This window comes from Giraffa tippelskirchi, chromosome 6 (assembly GCF_054371585.1).
Source record: "Giraffa tippelskirchi isolate mGirTip1 chromosome 6, T2T-mGirTip1v1.2.pri, whole genome shotgun sequence".
Classification (NCBI taxonomy): domain Eukaryota; kingdom Metazoa; phylum Chordata; class Mammalia; order Artiodactyla; family Giraffidae; genus Giraffa; species Giraffa tippelskirchi.
Window position 1 is genome coordinate 34,544,720 of NC_137280.1, and position 19,980 is coordinate 34,564,699.

The following is a 19,980-nucleotide window of genomic DNA, read 5'->3' on the forward strand; positions in this document are numbered from 1 at the left end:
AAGTATAATATATAACCAACATAGGAAGAATGCAGTTCTTTATTACACAGGAAGTTGTACATTTATGTATTTATAGAGCTTTAGGACATGTTCGTGTTGGTTTAAGGCCGTATAGAAAGCAGTCAGCTTCATCTCCTAGAATTCTCTCTGCATACTTACAGATACAATTTCTTTTTCTCCAGCTTTTTTTTAATTAGTATTTTTCACCTTTGAATATTTAAATAAATGCAAAATGTTTCACCTGGAGAAAATTTTCTCCCATTGAACCACAGCACACCCCCTAAGCTGCACAGGTGCAGGCTTGATATAGGTGCTCAGTGGGTGGCTACATAGTCCCAGCTCTGTCAAGGAGCAAAAGGAAATGCAAATATCAACCGGCCTTTTTATTTAAAAGTGTTTTGAGTTGTGATGAATTGTCATGACACAAATATTTATTTGCTGACTTTATTCATGAAACTTGAGAGTGACGCTAAGGCTGTTTAAGTGAGAAATGTTCTAGAATTGAACAAAGGAAATGTTCTTTAAACAAGGCATCTCTAATGAGAAAGGAAATCATTAACTTGAAACAGTGCTCTATTTTTGAAAATCTAAATCTTAAAATATTTCACAAAGCTCATTGGCTGTTTTCATTTAGAAGCCTTGTAACTAACTGGACCTGGGAGCAATAGCCCCCAGTGAGAAGCGGCGCCCTCTAGGGGCAGAGGCCACAAGTGCTGGAGTCAGAGCTGGCTGGACTCAGGTCCTCCGCTACCGCTGAGCGTGACAACACCGTGGGGGAACTTAGTGCCTGAACTTCGGCTTCCTTGTCTGCAAAATGGGAGTTAGCCATGCTTTCTCCACAGGCTTGTGTCAGCGATTAAATGAGGAAAGCACTTGACTGCGTGTGTGCTAAGTCACTTCAGTCATGTCCGACCCTTTGTGACCCTGTGGACTGTAGCCCACCAGGCTTCTCTGTCCATGGGATTCTCCAGGCAGGAATACTGGAGTGGGTTGCCATGCCCTCCTCCAGGGGATCTTCCTGACCCAGGGATTGAACCTGCATCTCCTACATCTCCTGCCTTGGCAGACGGATTCTTTACCACTAGTGCCACCTAGGAAGCCCCCATGTGCCAGGTACTAAATGCCAGGTACTAAAATGTCCTAGCGACAGCTCTTACACTCATTTTGTAGTTGTTTATAACTAGGCTTCTTTGCTCCTGGTGATGTGTTCTCAGCACAGACTTTCCTCCAGTGGCTTGAAAGTAGACTTACTGAATGCTTACAAACTTCCGTGAAAGCCAGCCCTGAAAATAAAGTCATAGGCTCAAAACAGGTAACTGTTTCTGAAGGTCAATATAAAGATTATCTATGGCATTAATTGTATTGACCTTAAACCTTCTCAGAGAGAAGCAGGCTTGGGGAGTTGAGGATTCAAGTGGGGAAGATGCAAACTACGCTTTTGTGAAAGCTGTAATAAATGGTTTACAGTGTTCTGTGGAAAAAAGGAATCCAAATACACATGTATTTATTTGTTGTTTATTTTTCAGCAGATTTTCTCCAGGTGAAACATTTTGCATTTATATAAATATTTAAAGGTGAAAAATAATAATTAAAAAGACTTGGATTCTTACTTGAAAACATTAAGAATCTATCCCCCAAACACACAAAAATAACATCTGTGGCCTCAAACACAGAGCTAGGCACCGCACACTCCTGCTTTGCATTTGGGGTGAGAAAACAAAAGCCTGGACCACAGAAGGGTACTTGTTTCAGGTCGAGTCCAGTGCATTCTGTACACACCTCCCTGCTCTGCTCAGACTCGCCCCCACCCCCCACCCCCATCTAGCCCCTCCCCCACAGGCACTTGCTACCAGATTCTAGCACCTCTCCTGAGAAGCTGTCAAAACACACACTGCTGTCTCTGCAGGAGGACTCCACCCTCTGCCCCCATGTCGCCACCTTGGAAGGACTGACTGACTCCAGCAGCCCGTGCCACTCCCCACACCCACCATGGGATCCGAGGGAAGCTTGCTGATCGAGGGACAAACGCAGCTCATCCTGTTGGGGAGCCTGGCGTCCGTGGCCACCTTCTTCCTCATCACATTCCTCATCTTTCTGTGTACCAGTTGCAACAGGTGAGAGTGACGTGTGTCTACTGGAGCCTTAAAATAACACTTTCCTGGAACCCAGAAGACTTTCTGCATTAAAAAGCCTGTGATGGACGGCATCCCACTGCATAGACGTTCACAGACACTGCTGTGATTAACTGCTTTCTCTCCTGCAAAGGGGCCCAGGACACTTTTTATTAGCTCACTGAAAGGCCATATTTTGTTTTCCTGGGGAGCAACTGGAAGAGACCTCATATATGAAAGACCTTATATATGAAACTTCCCAGAAGGAACTTTTTGCTGTTCTCATGAGCACACCCATGTCTAAATTTATGTTGTCTTTTTCCGTCTGTGGACATTTGGAAATCTAAGTACGATGTATATTAAACACACTCTTTTTTGCTACCATTTGAGAGTTACTGAGAATTTTTGCTGCTCTGTAGCTGTGGAGGGGTCATTTTATTAAAGACTTGTAATCTAGACCTGCAGTTTCTTAAGAAACAGATTTTTCTAAAAGGGAAACATTCTGTGTATGAAATAACCATCTTGTCTTATTTTAGAATTACACTTCTCTCTCTCTCCCGACTTCTTCATATAAAATGTGTAACGCTCCCACCAAAAAAAAAGGAGATCTTTGCTTGGAGAGAAACAGAGTCCTTCCAAAGCCAGAGTGATTTTCCAGGTGTTCAGACATTGTTACGACATATGCCACTCTCTGGTGAGTTGGCTTCTGCTGGACCAGCCAGCGCAGACCAGCTGGCAGCCAACCCTCTTCCAAACTCTTCTCAATAACCTTGGAAGAGAGTTGCCAAGTGTCATTTAAAAGACTGGATATGGCTTCCTTCCCTGAAGTCTCTGTCAAAAAGAGAAAATCTGGAGTCCCTGAACTCAAGTAGTGCCAGTTCAGACCCAGGTCTCCTGAGCTGGGAGAGAGACCAGCTGGCCAGGAAGGTGAAGAAATAAGACCCAAGAAGAGAGGAGTGTCTCCTGGGCCTGGGAGGGCCTGCCTCTGTAATTATTTATGCTCCCGCTAGGTGTCACTGTTGCCTTATACATCTATGGGAAAGGTACCCTCTAGTACCGATGGCTTTCTTTAGCCTGTCCTGAGTAAAAATAAATTCTATTTTTACTGGATGGACTTTTCCATAGTCTGGAAGTACACATGACTCATCCTGAGAGCATGTACCCTTCCCAACAAGCCAAAAGTTGTATATTCTTGATTTTCTCAATCCCCTGGCAGTGTGTGACTTTGCAAAGACTGAATTAAGAAAAATGAAGATAAGAGAATTACCTGGACTTCCTTAAAAAATTTTTTTTAAAAAATAGAAATCATCCCAGTATTCTAGATATAAACAGTTCCTACTCAGGAAGCTTCCCCGGTCCTCTTGTTAACTTGTATTTTCTACTTCTGGAGGAAGTGGGGGCAAGAGAGCTGGCCGGCCCCTTGCTAGGACTTGACCCCCTCAGACCCTGCTGCCTGCAGAGGAGGGGTAAGTTGTCTGGCTTCTGGTTTCCCCATAAAATAAACTCATTTCTTTATCAAAAGAGAGATTTAAGTGTTGATACAGTTTGGATAGGAAAGGGGAGTGTATGTTTGATTTTAGGTGGCGTGTTGGATATTACAGCCATGTTTCCTTTCCTGTTTCAGAGAAAAGAAGCCAAGACCGCACAGCGGGGACCATGAGAACCTGATGAACGTGGTGAGTGTGCATGCACGTGTGTGTGTGTGCACACGCATGTGCACTTTAAGGCATCATCCACTTCTCTAAGCAGGTCCCTACACGCTTACAAGCTGAGGGAAGCAACTCAGCCAGAGTTAACCAGCTGCCTGGGCTGCGCCCTCGTGCTCAGGTTTATATTCGCCATGGCTAGCGCGTGTGCATGCTCAGTCACTTCAGTTGTGTCGGGCTCTTTGCAACCACTGCTCGAAAGATGCTCAGATAGTTCCAGCTTACCGCAGGGATGTTTCTGTTTCGCCTCTGCACAGCTCCAGCCGGTTTATTAGTTGGCCACAGCTGTCATAACAAAGGACCGCAAGCTGAGTGGCTTAAATAATAAATTTATCATCTCAGTTCTGGAGGCTAGAAATTCAAGATCATGGTAGCAGCAGGCTACAAGGGCAGTTGTGTTCCAGGCTGCTGTCCTAGCTTCCAGTGGTGGAAGCACCTGCCTTTCGTGATACTTGGTTTGAAGACTCTGCCCTCACTGTCATATCTGTCCCTGTGACTCTTCATACCATCTTCCCTCTGTGTGTATTTATGTCTGTCCAAGTTCCCCTTTTAGAAGGCCTCTGATGTGACCTCATCCCTCATCTTAAACCTGTTTCATCTGCAATGACCCTGAGTCCATAGGAGGTCAGTTCTGAATTCAGTTCTGATGTATTGAGGGTTAGGACTTCACTACAGGAATTTGGGGAGGATGAAAATTCAACCTATAACAGCTGATCAGTAAGTTCACAGGAGCCTGAGACCCCCAGCATCCTAGATGGCCTGGCCGAGTTCTCCTCCTCTGTGTCCTACAGGGTCCTGACAAGCCCTGGGATCCACCCAAGTGGGGCGCAGCTTGGGTGTCATGGTCCCACCTTGTTCCCCTCAGGCCTGTGCCCTTAACTGGCTGAACAATACTAACAGCTGGGGACGGGCCACCCTCGAATTGTTGTTGTTGAGTCACTAAGTTGTTTTGAGTCACTAAGTCATGTCCGACTCTTTGCGACCCCATGGACTGTAGCCCACCAGCCTCCTCTGTCCATGGGATTCTCCAGGCAACGATACCGGGGTGGGTTGCCATGCCCTCCTCCAGGGGATCTTTCCAACCCAGGGATTGAACCCATATCTCCTGCTTGGCAGGCGGATTCTTTTCTGCTGAGTCACCACGGCAGGCCCTGCCTTCGTATACAGCAGGATAAAACTATGAAGATGCTTCCTCTCCTAGACGTAATTTCTCAAGAACGACTGTAAATCTGTCAGAGGAAGAAGGGGCAAAGAGGAAGGATGGATGAATGAGGGATGTCACGTGAGGTCTGGAATGAAAAAAGCAGCCAGCAGTCAGGTTCCGAGCCCCGCCCCCAGCAGGCGTCTCCAGCCCTGGGCTCCCTGCCCTGTGAACGTGGCAACTCTTCCAGCCCAGGCCACAAAGTGGTCAGATCTCCACTTCTAGGAGCTTCTGGGGATCCTTCCTTTAGTCTCTGTGTGCAGATGGCTCACCCACCCACTTCTTCCCAGCTTCTCAGCACTGCCCTCCCTCTGGTTGTCTGTGTCCCCACTTCTCACCTGTCCCCAGCACCTCTGTTAGATTGCACCCAGAAGGTAGGTGGGGGAGAAGGTGGCGCCTCTGCTGTAGCTTCACACACACACGCAGGTCCAGGGGTGACCCAGGGGAAAGGGGGTCCCCTTTCATGGGATTGAAACAGTTGACTCCCAGTAAGCTTCTGGATCATGATGAGCATGAGCTACACCGTACTCTGTTATTATTGTTGTGGTTTAGTCACCAAGTCATGTCCAACTCTTTGCAACCCCGTGGACTATAGCCCCCCAGGCTCCTCTGTCCATGGGATTTCCCAGGCAAGAATACTGGAGTGGGTTGCCATTTCCTCCTCCAGGGGATCTTCCCGGATTAGTGATCAAACCCATGTCTCCTGCTTGGCAGGTGTATTCTTTACCACTGAGCCACTGAGCCACCTGGGAAGTGCCCTCTGTTATTATTACTTGGTTGCCAGTCAGGAGTCAGAGAATTTGAGAAGCCAGGTAGCCAAGGTTGTGGTGCTATTTACATCAGAACTTCCTGTGTGGACTCCTGGAGCCTGTCGGGTGTGGCAACCTGTGTCCTGCATGCACTCCTTGAGCGGGATGGGGGAGCAGACCGTATCAGCAGTGATTCAGCTGCTATGTGAGACAGGCGGCATATTTCAAGAAATACGTGATCTAGCAACTTACTTCCAACTGTAGCTCAGCCTTGTGTATTATACCCTGTATTGTCCACTCCTGCTGATAAGCCCAGTAGAAAACAATCAATGGCATTCTTCCCCCACAAGTGTCCTGAATTTGTTTGTGAGAATAATGAAGGTTTGCAGACCTAAGTTTTAGCATATGACAGTTTTTGTGAACCTTCAAGTGGAGACTTGGCTGATTATGAACATCTCAGACATCAGTGACATTTATCTTTGATCAGATTTAAGTCTCTTCCCTTCAGATGACAAAGGTGATGTTTTCCCTTGTTTTCCTCAGCGTGACACACCTTTGAAAAGGGTAACATTTCTGGCATCTCTGGGAGAAAGATGAGGCCGCTGTCTGCTGGAGCTGATTCTGATCAGCCCTGGGGCTTCCCCTTCCTGCCTTGCCTTGAACTAAGAGACTGACTCCCCATGACCTACTGTAGCCCATTTGTGATCTGGGAAGGGAAGGTCTGTGGGTGGCAGCCTCGGAAGATTCCCAGGACAGCTCTGTCCAATAGAACCTTCCACCAAGATGGCTCGGCTGCACTGACAGAATGGCCACTACCCCCGTGTGGCTGTTGAGCCCTTTACATGCAGCTAGCCCAACTGAGGAACTCAATTTCATTTCATTTCGCTTAATTTGCATCTAAGTAGCAGGTCTGGGTTTTGTTGCTGCTGTTTTCATTTTTAGAAAAAGCCATGGAGGGAATTCCCTGGTAGTCCAGTGGTTAGGACTCCACGCTCTCACTGCCAAGGGCTGGGATTCAATCCCTGTTGGGGAACTAAGATCCCACAGGCTATACAGTTTGACCAAACAAATAAATATAAATAAAACAACAACAAAAAGGCATGGCTATTCCCCTCTGCCCTGCAGTCTGACTCGCTTGGCGCCTTTGTTCTTGCAGCCTTCTGACAAGGAGATGTTCAGCCGTTCAGTAACCAGCCTGACCACAGATGCTCCCCCCAGCAGCGAGCAGAACGGAGCACTCACCAATGGAGACAGTAAGTGCTGCCACAACTCCAGCTTTCTGGGCAGGCCTCATTCCCTGAGAAAGGACTAGAAATGTAGCTCAGAAAGGTCAGAAAATGTAGCTCAGAACACCACCGCAGTTACCATCATCATTTCTTTATAACACCAGCTCCTGCTCCTCCCAGCAGAACTGCTAGAACCCCACTTGGTTGCATGACCTGGATGGAAGTACCTGGGAATTAATATCTTCCCCAAGGCAGCCCTTCACCGATGAGTGGTACAAGGAGGGGGGTCCCTCGTCCCTTGGCTGAGATAACTCGTAGGCGTGTTTATTGCTCTGTTTTTCCAGACTTTTCCTGCAGGATTCGGCTCCAGTCACGTATTTGGAAGCTGGCTTACTAATGCAGGCTTTATTGGCTACCTTATCCACTGTATTTCTTATACCTTTCAATAAACCGTTCACACCTGAAAAAAGAAAATGTAGCTCAAAAAAACTAGGAAATGTGTTCTTGCTCTCCTTTTGTATTACTGCCAGTTTTAGCAAAAAATAATATCATTTGGATGAAAACTTAGTATCTATGAGTTGGCTACTGTGTGCCATCACTCTAAGATCTGAATGTTTATGAACTCATGTATGCTAACAACTGTAAGATTACTGCTACCCTATACGATTACTATCACTAGTATTACTACTGCCCTGTAAGATGGAGATTACTACTATCCTCAGTTTACAGATGAGGCAACTGAAACATTGCTGCTGCAGCAAATTACCACAAAGTGAGTGTCTGAGAACAGCACAGATTAATTTACAGCTCTGGGTATCAGAGTCTGAACCGGGTCTCCCTGGGCTAAAATCTGTAAGTATTGTCCAGCCCAGTACCAGCATGGCGGCATTTCTTCCCCAGACTCTAGGGGAGAATCTGGTTCCTCGCCTGCTTCAGCTTCTAGAAGCTGCCCGCATTCGTTGGTCCAGGCCTTTCTCTCCATCGTCAAGCCTCTCGCAGGCTCTCCTGCCCCTTCTACTCACAGGTGTCAGCCGCTCAGTCATGTCTGACTCTTTGCGACCCCGTGGACTGTAGCCTACCAGGCTCCTCTGTCCATGGAATTTTCCAGGCAAAAATACTGGAGTGGGTAATTTCCCACTCTGGGAAGGAAATGGTAATTTCCTTCTCCAGGAGATCTTCCCCACCCATGGATCAAACCCAGGTCTTCCATATTGCAGGCAGATTCTTTACTATCTAAGCCACCAGGGAAGCCCCTTTCACTTATAAGGACCCTCCTAATTACACTAGCGGAGAAGGCAATGGCACCCCACTCCAGTACTCTTGCCTAGAAAATCCCATGGACAGAGGAGCCTAGTGGGCTACAGTCCATGGGGTCGGTAAGAGTCGGACACGACTGAGCGACTTCACTTTCACTTTACCCTTTCATGCACTGGAGAAGGAAATGGCAACCCACTCCAGTATTCTTGCCTGGAGAATCCCAGGGACGGCGGAGCCTGGTGGGCTGCCGTCTATGGGGTCGCACAGAGTCGGACACGACTGAAGCGACTTAGCAGCAGCAGCAGCAATTACACTAGGCCCACCTGGATGCCCAGGTTCCTCCCCATCTCAAGGTCAACAGGTAGGTAGTTTATCCTTGTCCTTAATTCCTCCCTTGCCATGTAACAAAACACATTCACGGAATCTAGGGATTAGGTTGTGGACACCTAGGGGTGCGTTATTCTGCCTGGCATAGAGAAGTTATTAATTTGCCTAAGATCTTATGGTCTATGCACTAAGGATCTGTAATGTGAACCTTTGATCTGAGTCCTAGGCACCCCGTTTACACGCTCACTGCCTGATGTGAATGCTGACAGAAGTCACAACTACATTTCCATGGTGCAGTTTACAGAATGCTTTCACCTGAGATAGCAAATCCTCTTCTTACCTCCATTTATAGACCAGGAAACTGTGGGGCAGTCAGGATTGACACTGTGTCTTCAGACGCCAGTTCTCTGTCTACCAGGACACAGACGTCTAAATCCAGAGGGTAAAAGTTCACCTCCTCCATGATGATTATGTATTCAGACACAGTGAGTGATGGTGACAACTTCACAGATCAAAAGATCCATTATCAATTTCCCCAGATGTCGTGTCCAGTTCTTTGCGACACTATGGACTGTAGCCTGCTAGGCTCCTCTGTCCATGGAATTCTCCAGGCAAGAATACCAGAGTGGGTAGCAATTCCCTTCTCCAGAGGATCTTCCCAACCCAGAGATCAAACCCAGATCTCCTGCATTGCAGGCAGATTCTTTACCATCTGAGCCACTGGGGAAGACCAGATACTCCTTAGGGAGTATATTTCTAGCCCCCTCCCCAAAGAGAAGTAGTCTTTTGTTTTTTCACAACAGGAGGTAAGCACTTTATTCATTCTTTCACTCATTTCGTTTTTCATGTAAAAACCTAGTGAGATCAGCCATACTATAGATACTATTCTGGACTCAAGTGCTTAGAGAACCCCAGTTTAGTCAGTAAAAACAAGTAGGTTAAAAAACTGTTAAGTTATAAATACACATTTGCATATATAGGCTATATATAATATATAAGGAATATGTAACAAAAATATAAAGTAAGTGCATATGAATATACCAGTATAAATATATGTTTAGGTATACATTGGCACTTAAACACACACAGATATATGAAGGATATACAGTATATAAAGAACATGCAAGACACAGTCATTTAACAGCTGGCTCACTACAGTGTCGGTACCCGCAGCACAGACTCATTGGACATCACTGATGAAGGATGTATCCAGCGCTTCAACCATCCCTGGCTCCTAGCAGGCACTCAAAAGCATTTAATGCAAAAGCCATTACAATATTTAATTATCCTCCAATTAAAATAAATGAACTGATACTAAAAAAATCATTTGATTAAAGGATGACTGAATGCCTCCACAGAGTTACATTTCTGTGGCAATCTAAGAATTTCTTGTTTGCATTTTCTAATTTGAGGTAGAAATGTTGGGGTGGGGGAGGGGGCAGTGAGATGGAGGGAAAAGCTTTAAAAAGGCCCAGGTTAGGCGGACCCCTTGGGACACTGTTTTGGCCACAGTTTTGCCCCATGGTTTCCATCATGTCTGTCAAACAAAGTGACCCGTGAAGGAGGAGGACTCCTAATTAGTCCCTCCAAACGGGGAATGGTCGCCATGCATGCCCCCCTTCAGGTGCCCAGTGCCCCCGCACACACAGTCTGGCCCCTTGCAGCATCACTTTCATCCTCTGGTCACTTGAACACTGCCTACAAGAAGCCCATCAGGAGTAACCACAAATGTTGTGTAATTGTGACCCAGATTTATAGCCAAGACATTTTATTACATACTGTATTGGAGAGATGTAATGGATGGCTTTAGTTTACACTGTGATTGAAATAAGAATGTGTGTTAGTCGCTCAGTCATGTCTGACTCCTTGCGCATGGACCGAAGCCCACCAGGCTCCTCTGTCCGTGGGATTTCCCAGGCAAGAATACTGTTGTGGGTGGCCATTCCCTCCTCCAGGGGATCTTCCCAACCTAGGTATTGAACCTGCATCTTCTGCCCTGGCAGGCAGATTCTATACCATCTGAGCCACCAGGGAAGCCCAGATTTCCACGAACAGTCACATCATGTACAATTTGCGACCTCAAGTCAAATAAAAAACCAGTACCTTGATTTCATCTCACTTGACATTATCCGAATCTCTTCTATAAGGAAGCGTCTTGCTCCACTTTTAATAATCCTGCTACTTTAGTTCTTTCAGAAGACAGCACGGTGACCTGCATGCAACATTATGAGGAAGTCCAGACCTCGGCTTCGGATCTGCTAGACTCCCAGGACAGCACAGGGAAGCCAAAATGTCATCAAAGCCGAGAGTTGCCCAGAATTCCCCCTGAGAGCTCCGTGGACACGATGCACAATGGGAGAAGTGTGGACGGGGACCAGGGTCTGGGGATGGAAGGACCCTATGAAGTGCTCAAGGATAGTTCCTCGCAAGAAAACATGGTGGAGGACTGCTTGTATGAAACCGTGAACGAAATTAAGGAGGTGACAGCAACTGCCCAGCCGAGTCGCGGCCACAGCGGTAGGTCGAAGTCGACTTCCGGTGTGAAAGAGCTTCCGGGGCCGCAGGCCAACAGCAGAACAGACTTTGCCGAGTATGCCTCGGTGGACAGAAACAAGAAGTGTCGACAGAGTGTCAACGCGGAGATTCTTCTTGGAAATTCATGTGATCCAGAAGAGGAGGCCCCGCCTCCTGTCCCCGTGAAACGCCTGGACGACGAAAACCTTCCGAAGGAAGAGAGTCAAGCAGAAGAGGGCGCCGCGGAGGGGACCAGTGAAACCAACAAGGTGGGCTCCTACACTTTTGTTTCAGAGCTTTTGTCCTGACTGGGAATCTAGCTAAACCTGGGGCGTTTGTTTGCACGGTATTTTAAGCAATTCATGTTGGCACCTTCACGTGCGTTGAATGATAAAAGCTGTTTTCATGTAAGCTGTGTTTGAATTTTTTTACCCCTCCAACTAGTAAAATACTGAAAACTCATGTTTACAAAATATTTCTGTCTTGGCACCTTGAATATTTTCCAGTTTTTGCATCATGTCTAATTGGGGCCAAGTATTGTTTTCTTCATTTTGAAGACCAAGAACTAGACAGATGAGACTTTGCTGCCCGTTTAGCCTCTTCTACTTGTCGCCATCCCAAGCAGTGGGGTGATCCCCACCCCCACAGCCGGGGTCCCAGAAATCAGAGCCCAGGAACAAGCCTGCAGGCGCTGCCGGGCATATCTGGTTATGTATAGACTTTTATAGGAGTCAAGTAAGAGATTTTATTTTATGACAATTTCTAAACAATAATCTGTGACTCTTAAGTTTAGATGTTCAATAGAGCTCTAAAATGCAGTAAGAATCCCTTAGCCTTCTCTGTGTTTGTCCCATGAGCTGACATCTGAGCCACAGTAGCTTGGAATTCTCATCTCCAGCTGTCAGCATTACCTTGGGATTTTCCATTCTCTGCAGAGACAACAGTAGGGTTCTCTTCTCAGGTTTCGGTGAAGTGAAGTGAAGTCACTCAGTCGTGTCCGACTCTTTGTGACCCCGTGGACTGTAGCCTACCAGGCTCTTCCACCCATGGGATTTTCCAGGCAAGAATACAGAAGTGGGGTACCATTTTCTTCTCCAGGGGATCTTCCCGACCCAGGGATAGAACCCGGGTTTCCCACATTGTAGGCAGACGCTTTACCATCTGAGCCACCAGGGAAGTCCAGGTTTTGGTAGGAAGGCCAAGTAGGGACTAGTCAGTCAATAGCAGCCTTAGAAAGCTTGTGGAGTTCATGATCAAAAGGGGAACCCTGTCTAGGGTTATATGTGCGTGCTAAGTCGCTTCAGTCATGTCTGACTCTGTGACCCCATAGACTGTAACCTGCTAGGCTCTTCTGTCTATGGGATTCTCCAGGCAAAGATACTGGAGTGGGTTGCCATGCCCTCCTCTAGGGGATCTTCCCGACCCAGGGATGGAAACTTCGTCTCTTCTGTCTCTTGCATTGGCAGGTGGGTTCTTTACCACTAGCGTCACTTGGGAAGCCCTTATTCCAAGGGGTCATTCTGCATAGTGTTCTCTGAATGTATTTCAGCTTTTCACGCTACCCGTGAAGTAAGCTGTTGATAACACCAATGAATGAAGTGTTTATGAGCATATTCGTTAAAGGCAAAAATGCAGCCCAATTTTTTGCCCTTTGTATAACCAAGGATAATAAAACTAATGTGAAGTTTATGCTGCTTAAAACAGTTAAACCTTTTTTTACTTACAAGCAGATGATAGATAGGAGAGTTGATTGTCTAACCACTGCCAAGTAAGCAATTCTCCAGATGTCACATTAGAAACTGGAAATATCCATCTGGGAACCAGATTACCTTTCTGTAGAAATATAAGGATGAATGATCTATCGTTTCCATATAAACCATTCTCATTTTAAGTGATTGGGAGAACTTGAAATGCTTAATATTCATGCATTCATTTGCAAAAAGATTTTAATGAGCTTTTCCACTGTAAGCTGCAAGATCTAGGTGCTAGGAATGCACTAGTGAACAAACATATAAATGAACAAAAATCTCTGCCCCTGTGGAGCTTACATTTTAGTTAGAAGATAAAGACATATATATGTATGTAAGTAAAGTATATTTTTATACCTATGTATAAAGTGAAGTCGCTCAGTCGTGTCCAACTCTTTGTGACCCCATGGATTGTAGGCCACCAGGCTCCTCTGTCCATGGGATTTTCCAGGCAAGAATACTGGAGTGGGTCGCCATTTCCTTCTCCAGGAGCTCTTCCCAACCCAGGGATCGAAACTGGGTCTCCGGCATTGTAGGCAGACTCTACCGTCTGAGCTGCCAGGGAAGCCCCATATATATATATATATTATATTATCTATATCTATATATTATATAGATAACATCACTGACTCAATGGACATGAGTTTGAGCAAACTCCAGGAGATAACGAAGGACAGGGAAGCGTAGCGTGCTGCAGTCCATGGGTTCAAAAAGAGTCAGGCAGAACTTAGTGACTAAACAACAAAAGTATATCTTAGGCTTTAAAATATAAAGGAAAAAAAATCAGAACAAAATCTGGGGGACTGAGAAAGTTGGGTAGGGGCACAGTTGTGAGGAGAGTGGTCAGGGTATGCCTACCTTTGTTCAAAGGGGCATTTGAACAAAAAATTAAAAGGAGTTGAGAGAGTGAGTTGGTTCATGTTTTGGGGGAAGAGCAAATGAAGTAGAGGGAATAGCAGTGTGGAGGCCCTGAGGCCAGAGCAGGCCCAGCCTCTCCAGGGACGAGGAGGGTATAGGTGTGGCTGGAGAGGAGAGAGCAAGGCTAAGAGAAGCTGGAAGAGAGAGAACCAGGGGCCCAACTCTGTATGGCCTCAGCTTATAATCTGAATAAAATGGGGTCGCTTGAAAGCCTTGAGCAGAAGGATGACTTCATCTGGGTTTAAGAGGGATCCCTCTGATGGAGTTGACATTCACTTGTGAAAAATGGAAGCAAGGAGACCAATTGGGTAGCCATTCTAATAAGACAAGAAACACTTGTTGGATCAGGGTAGGAGCAGCAGAAGTAATAGGAGACACTAAACTAGAACCAGGAGATTTGTTGATGGGCCGGATGTGGATGAAAGGATGAGGAAACAGTGATGAATCCAGGGGGTGGCCTGAGCTCCTGGAAGCGTGGGACTGCCTTGAACTGAAGTAGAAGGACCGTGGGCCAAGCAAATTTGGGAGTTCGGGGCTGGACATATTGGTTTGAGATAGATATTGGTCATCCAAGTAGCAACATCAGAGAACAGCTGGATGGAGGAGCAGGCTTATGGATAGGCCTGGGCTGGGCTTGTACATTTAGAAGTCAGCAGCAGAAATTAGTTTTTTCAAGCTGACATTGGGTGAGATCACTGCATGAGTGTGTGTGAATGGGGACTTAAAGAGTTCCAAGGACACAGGTCCAGGAAAGAAAGGAGCCAGCAGGGAGAGGAAAACAGGAGAGAAAAACAGGAAAATCCAACGTCCTAGAAGCCAAGGAGTGAGTGTTCAGGGAAGAAGGGGAGACCCTGCAGCACACACAGCAGGTGGGTCAGGAGAGATCAGTGACACGGTGGGCATCGGTATCCTTGGCAAGAGCAGTTTCTTTGGAGTCTAGTAGGCAGAAACTGGACTGAAATGGGTTTAGAAAGATAATAGGAAGAGAAAAATTGAGTGCTTCTTTTTTTTTTTTTTTTAGACAACTCTTTTCAGAGGTTTTGCTATAATGGAATTAGTAATAGAACTCGAAGGGTGGGTTGATTTGGTTTGGGTTTTAGACTAGATAAATAGCCTGTTTTTATGTGGATGAGGATGACCCCGTAGAGGGGAAAGTTGATGTAGACAGAATGGAGCGTTGCTGGTGCTTATATCCACGAGTGGGTTTAAGGGGCCAGGGTCTCCTGCACAGGAGGAAGGGATTGCCTTAAGGTGGAGCCTGGAAAGTTCACTTGTGGCAATGGGCAGGAAGGAAGACGCGTGAATGCAAAGACTGGGGGTGTGATGGGGGGGTAGAAGTTTATAGAAATTTCTTTTGATTCCTTCAGTTTTCTCAAGGTCCTCAGCTATGGATGAGGTGTTGGGGGTTCAGGGAGAGAGGAGAAGATGTGAAGAAGGCAGCTAGGAGAGCAGGGGCCAGGGGGTAGGAAGATTCAGAGCAGCATTAAGGACTCACTTGAGGGGTGAGTTCTCCAGTGACCAGGAAGGGAGTGGAGGACTTCAAGTATGACAGTGATGGTTGACCATGGAGCTGGAGTGTGACAGCGTAGGAAGGAAGGACACTGAGGAGAAGTGAGACAATGGAAAAGAATGGTTGGGGGCCCCACAGTTTTGCAGGCTTGTTGGAACTGGGTTATGGGAGGAGTAGGCGTGAACAGTGAGTGCTGGTCTGAAGGGGCCTGCAGGGAGATGGGAGAGCGGGGCTGCTGTGGTTTAGGGTGACAGGGGTCTGAGGTGCAGACTGAGCAGGGAGCTGGGGCAAGGACACACGGTCAGTGCAGGGAGGGCAAGGAGTGGGGGCAGGTTTGGAAGGATACAAGAATTCAGGCAGGAGAGGTGTTAGAGATTCAATGAACCCGGAGCCAGAATCATCAAGAAATGAGGCCAGAAAATGTGAGTTGATTTCTCCACTAGTTGTGAAAACTTTCCAGATGACTTAAGAATCTTCCTGATGACTCATGCAAATTATAGAAATAAAAAATTTAGGGATTTGACAAACACCATGGTATTTTTTCAGTCAGTTTTTCCATCTTTCATTGACGATCAATCCTTCAGTGATAATTAGGAATTGAAACAGTAATCTTCATAATCATTTGGTTTTTCTGTATCTACAGATTCAAATAAAAAATTAGAAGAAATTTAGCTAATGTAATACTGCTGGGTATGTAAAACCATACTTATGTGTTTATTCCTCAGGTCCTTTATATAATTTCCTTGTAGAAAATAGTTTCTTCTCTAAAAATCATTTGAAAACATTTTTGTAGACAGATACATCAAAGCATATGCACAGAAAAAGGTTAAATTATTGACTTTAAACTCTCCTCTCTTGATTTATTTTGTTCTAACAGAGACTTAGTTCACTGTCATACAAGTCCCGGGAAGAAGACCCAACTCTCACAGAAGAAGAGGTGAGTTTTGTTACTTTTAAATAATCAAAAAACTCTTGTACTAGAGAATAGCTCTTCCCGCCTTAAGTAAATGCACTGTCATGTTACCCTTCACTTGAGAAAGCTGAAGTAGGCTTTAAGCCTAGGGTTGGAGATCAGAGTCGGCGATGTTGGCTTTATCATGGTTCAGAGAGAGTAACTGGAAGACGGGAAGACAAGAAAGAGGACAAGATGAACAAGGAAGCTCAATAGGGAAGAAGGAGACAAAAACAGAAAGGGAGGGGAGGAAAAAGGAATGAGAAGAGAGAAATGTAAGTGTGTGTGCTTTCATCCGGGAGGAAGTTCCCATTAGAAGGAAGTTAATAGTGGGTTGGAATATGCAGGGAATTGGAGCAGATGGGTGTAGAGAATTTACTCCAGGCTGGGAGACAGAAGAAGAAGGGCTTAGGCTTCTGGGAGACAGAGAGCAGGGAACTTCAAAAACACTTCCAGACTGGAAGTAGGGTTAGACATGGCCACCAACAAGAAAGGGTGGTGTATTCTCCCAAGCACCGGGGCTAAAGAGTCATGGGTTAAACTTTCAGTGAAGCATTAAAATTGTAAAAGCCAGTATTTATGGGATTTGGCAAGCTAGATTCAGAGCCGAACACCTTAATTTGTCTAGCTATATAAAGCCTCTTTCTGGCATGCCTAGCTTAGTAAATTGTGTATGAGTACAAAAGCAATGTGGGCTTTCCAGGTGGCGCTAGTGGTAAAGAACCCACCTGCCAATGCAGAAGGCATAAGAGACACAAGCTCAATCCCTGGGTCATAAAGGTCCCCTGGAGGAGGGCATGACAACCCACTCCAATATTCTTGCCTGGAGAATCCCATGGACGGAGGAGCCTGGCGGGCTACAGTCCATGGGGTCACACGGAGTCAGACACGACTGAAATGACTTGGCACGCACACACACACAAAAGCAACATACATGTGTGACGTTGCCCAGCCCCCACCATGGTTCCTGCTCCAGGGAATGGAACTGCCATCAATCCACCTGGTTGCAGAAGCCAAAACCCTGGGGCCCTCCTTAACACCCCATTTTCCTCACTGACTTCAGATGCAGCCAGTAATCAGGCCCTTCAGTTCCACCTCAGAAGTTAACTTCCATGTTCCCCCACCCCTGTCCATCTCCGCTGGGCCGACGCCTCACGAGACTAATGCAGGGCCCTCCTACCAGGGCCCAAAGCGGCTCCTGTGCCTCCTCCAGCATTTTTCTCTGTCCTGGAGCCATCCCATTGGGGTAAGAAAATATTTTAATTCCCTGGCAGTCCATTTTTAGAAGTCGGTGCTTTCACTGCTGAGGCCATGGGTTTAGTCCCTGGTTAAGGAATTAAGATTCTACAAGCCAGGCTGAAAAAAAAATGTGAAATTTTTAATTACTTTTCCTCTTATCTTACATTTGTTTGTGGCTTTTGAAAATAGGACCCTGTTATACTGTTGAATGTTTAACATAGAATAAAGAACTGTGACTCCCATGTATTCATTCTAGGAAGATTTAGGAAAAATAAATATGGAGATCATTTATTTTTATATTCATGTGATATAATGTTAGTCCAGGCTGAAACTGAGACCTGAATTTTAAGTACTATTATCCTAATTTAACAGAATGATGGGGGAAGGGTTGAATATAAAAAGAAGAGAAATGAGGAAAAGAGGGTAATTTATGAGAACATAATAACAATTTACAGACTGAATAATAATGATGAAAGATGTTAAAGAGAAAAATTGCAAAGCTAAATAGTAAGAGGGCTTGAAGAGAAACCTTTTATTTATACAAAATAAAAAGAATATTAGAAGACTTGAGAAACGTTAATAAGATTTCAAATTTACAATGACACCCTCCCGCACATTTGGTTCATGCCCAGGGATAATATTAAGTTGCAAGTTAATGAAAGAGCCTGTAATTTAAAAAAGAAAAGAAAAAAACTGTAAAAGCCAAGAAGGCCCAAGTACTTACAAAGTGTGGAGGCCATTATGACAGAACCACGGGGAAGAAAGGAGGAAGAGAAACGTTTCTGTGAGGTGGTGGTGAGGGCCCAGCTCTCACTGTTACTCTCACAGATAAAGCTGTGTTTGTCTTCCTGATATTACCACTGAAGGTGAGGAATAAATATCCAGGACACCGGCTCCCTTCATCACTATCCATGTGTGCGTGCTTAGTGGCTCAGTTTTGTCCAACTCTTTGCAACCCATGGACTGCAGCCTGCCAGCCTCCTCTGTCCATGGGATTCTCCAGGCAAGAATACTGGAGTGGGTTGCCATGCCCTTCTCCAGGGGATCTTCCTGACCCAGGGATCGAACCTGGGTCTCCTGCATTGCAGGTAGATTTTTTACCCTCTGAGCCACCAGGGAAGCCCCTACCATGCATGACTCACCCCTTTATAATCTGTCCACATTTTTGGCTTGGACCACCTTTAAAATAAAAAGTTTCATATGTTGGCAACTCACTACAAAAAGCAGAGGCCTTCTTTTTTAGTCTTCTGAAATGGAAAGATACTCTAAATCCTCATTTTGAAAGGAATTTTTTAGTTAAAACCTCTCAGGTGAGAATGTTAACTTAATATGCATGAAAATGGTTAAATCAACAGGCAGGAGTTTCATAAAGATTATTTCTCTGACTCAAACCCTCTGGATTGTCAAGGCCTGGCAAATGCCAGCCACCAGCCTGTAGGGAAAGTTCTCATGCAAATGACAGTTAGCATGCGGCAGGCGTGTCTTAAGAAGCTTTGGAGGCCAGCTGGAAGCTTTCTGCCCAGCATGTGGATATGTGAGAGTAGGACATCTCCCTCTGCACTTGCAAAGCCAAGCATCTGTCAGGAAGTATGTTCCCTTATTTCTTGGGTGTTTTAATACATCAGTCGCTGTGGCAAAGATAACTGCAGGTAATGAAGGATATTTTTACTTATTTCCAACCATGATTTCTAACAATAAAACAATACCCTCCCTCCAAAATCTCCTAATCAGTCCATTTTTTGTATCAAAGAAAATGAAACCTCTCCCAATATTTGTGGCTTTGTTGTTGTTGTTCAGTCGCTCAGTCATGTCGGACTCTTTGCAACCCCACGGACTGCAGCACGCCAGGCTTCCCTGTCCTTCGTCTCCCAGAGTTTGCTCAAACTCATGTCTGTCGAGTCGGTGATGCCATCCAACCATATCGTCCTCTGTCATCCCCTTCTCCTCCTGCCTTCCCTGTTTGTGCCTAGATGAGGTATATTAGTGAGACTGAATGTGTTTGCTTGGGAAACAGTCTGTTCTTCCCAAAGGAAAGAGTGTCCCGTAAGTTTTTGTCTTTGGTACGTGAGAGGTGCAGTCTTGTCTGACTCTCCGCGACCCCATGGACTGTAGTCCACCAGACGGCTCTGTCCATGGGATTTCTCAGGCAAGAATACTAGAGTGGGTAGCCATTTCCTTCTCCAGGGAATCTTCCTGATCCAGGGTTTGAACCCATCTCTCCTGCATCTCCTGCACTGGCAGGCAAATTCTTCACTACTGAGCCACCTGGGAAGCCCATCCCCCAAGTTGATTGTCTCCCAATTTCATTTCTGAGTTGATTTAATATAAGAACGAATTTTTCCCCTGAAGAAACCTTAGCCCCATCTCTGAATGTCTATTTAACCAATAGTATGCAATGAAGTATTAATTTAAAAAATAGTGGAGGGGTGGGATGGTAAGGAAGATGGGAGGGAGGTTCAAGAGGGAGAGGTATACCTATGGCTGAGTCGTGTTGATATTTGGCAAAAAACAACAAAATTCTG

At 45.7% G+C, this 19,980-nt stretch overlaps 1 protein-coding gene across 5 annotated transcripts in view; it reads left to right on the plus strand.

The window, feature by feature from the left end:
* The window catches only part of PAG1 (phosphoprotein membrane anchor with glycosphingolipid microdomains 1), a 167,600-nt gene that overhangs the window by 130,045 nt on the left and 17,575 nt on the right, over positions 1 to 19,980 (plus strand). For all 5 annotated transcript variants that reach the window (XR_014055688.1, XR_014055689.1, XM_081496686.1 and 2 more), the window contains 5 exons: positions 1,907 to 2,114; positions 3,736 to 3,787; positions 6,924 to 7,020; positions 10,765 to 11,360; positions 16,145 to 16,204. Coding sequence is in view for 3 of the 5 variants with exons in the window: in XM_081496686.1 (XP_081352812.1) it covers positions 1,990 to 2,114; positions 3,736 to 3,787; positions 6,924 to 7,020; positions 10,765 to 11,360; positions 16,145 to 16,204 (930 nt within the window). In the remaining 2 variants the exon portion in view is untranslated. The remainder of the gene's footprint in view (positions 1 to 1,906; positions 2,115 to 3,735; positions 3,788 to 6,923; positions 7,021 to 10,764; positions 11,361 to 16,144; positions 16,205 to 19,980) is intronic.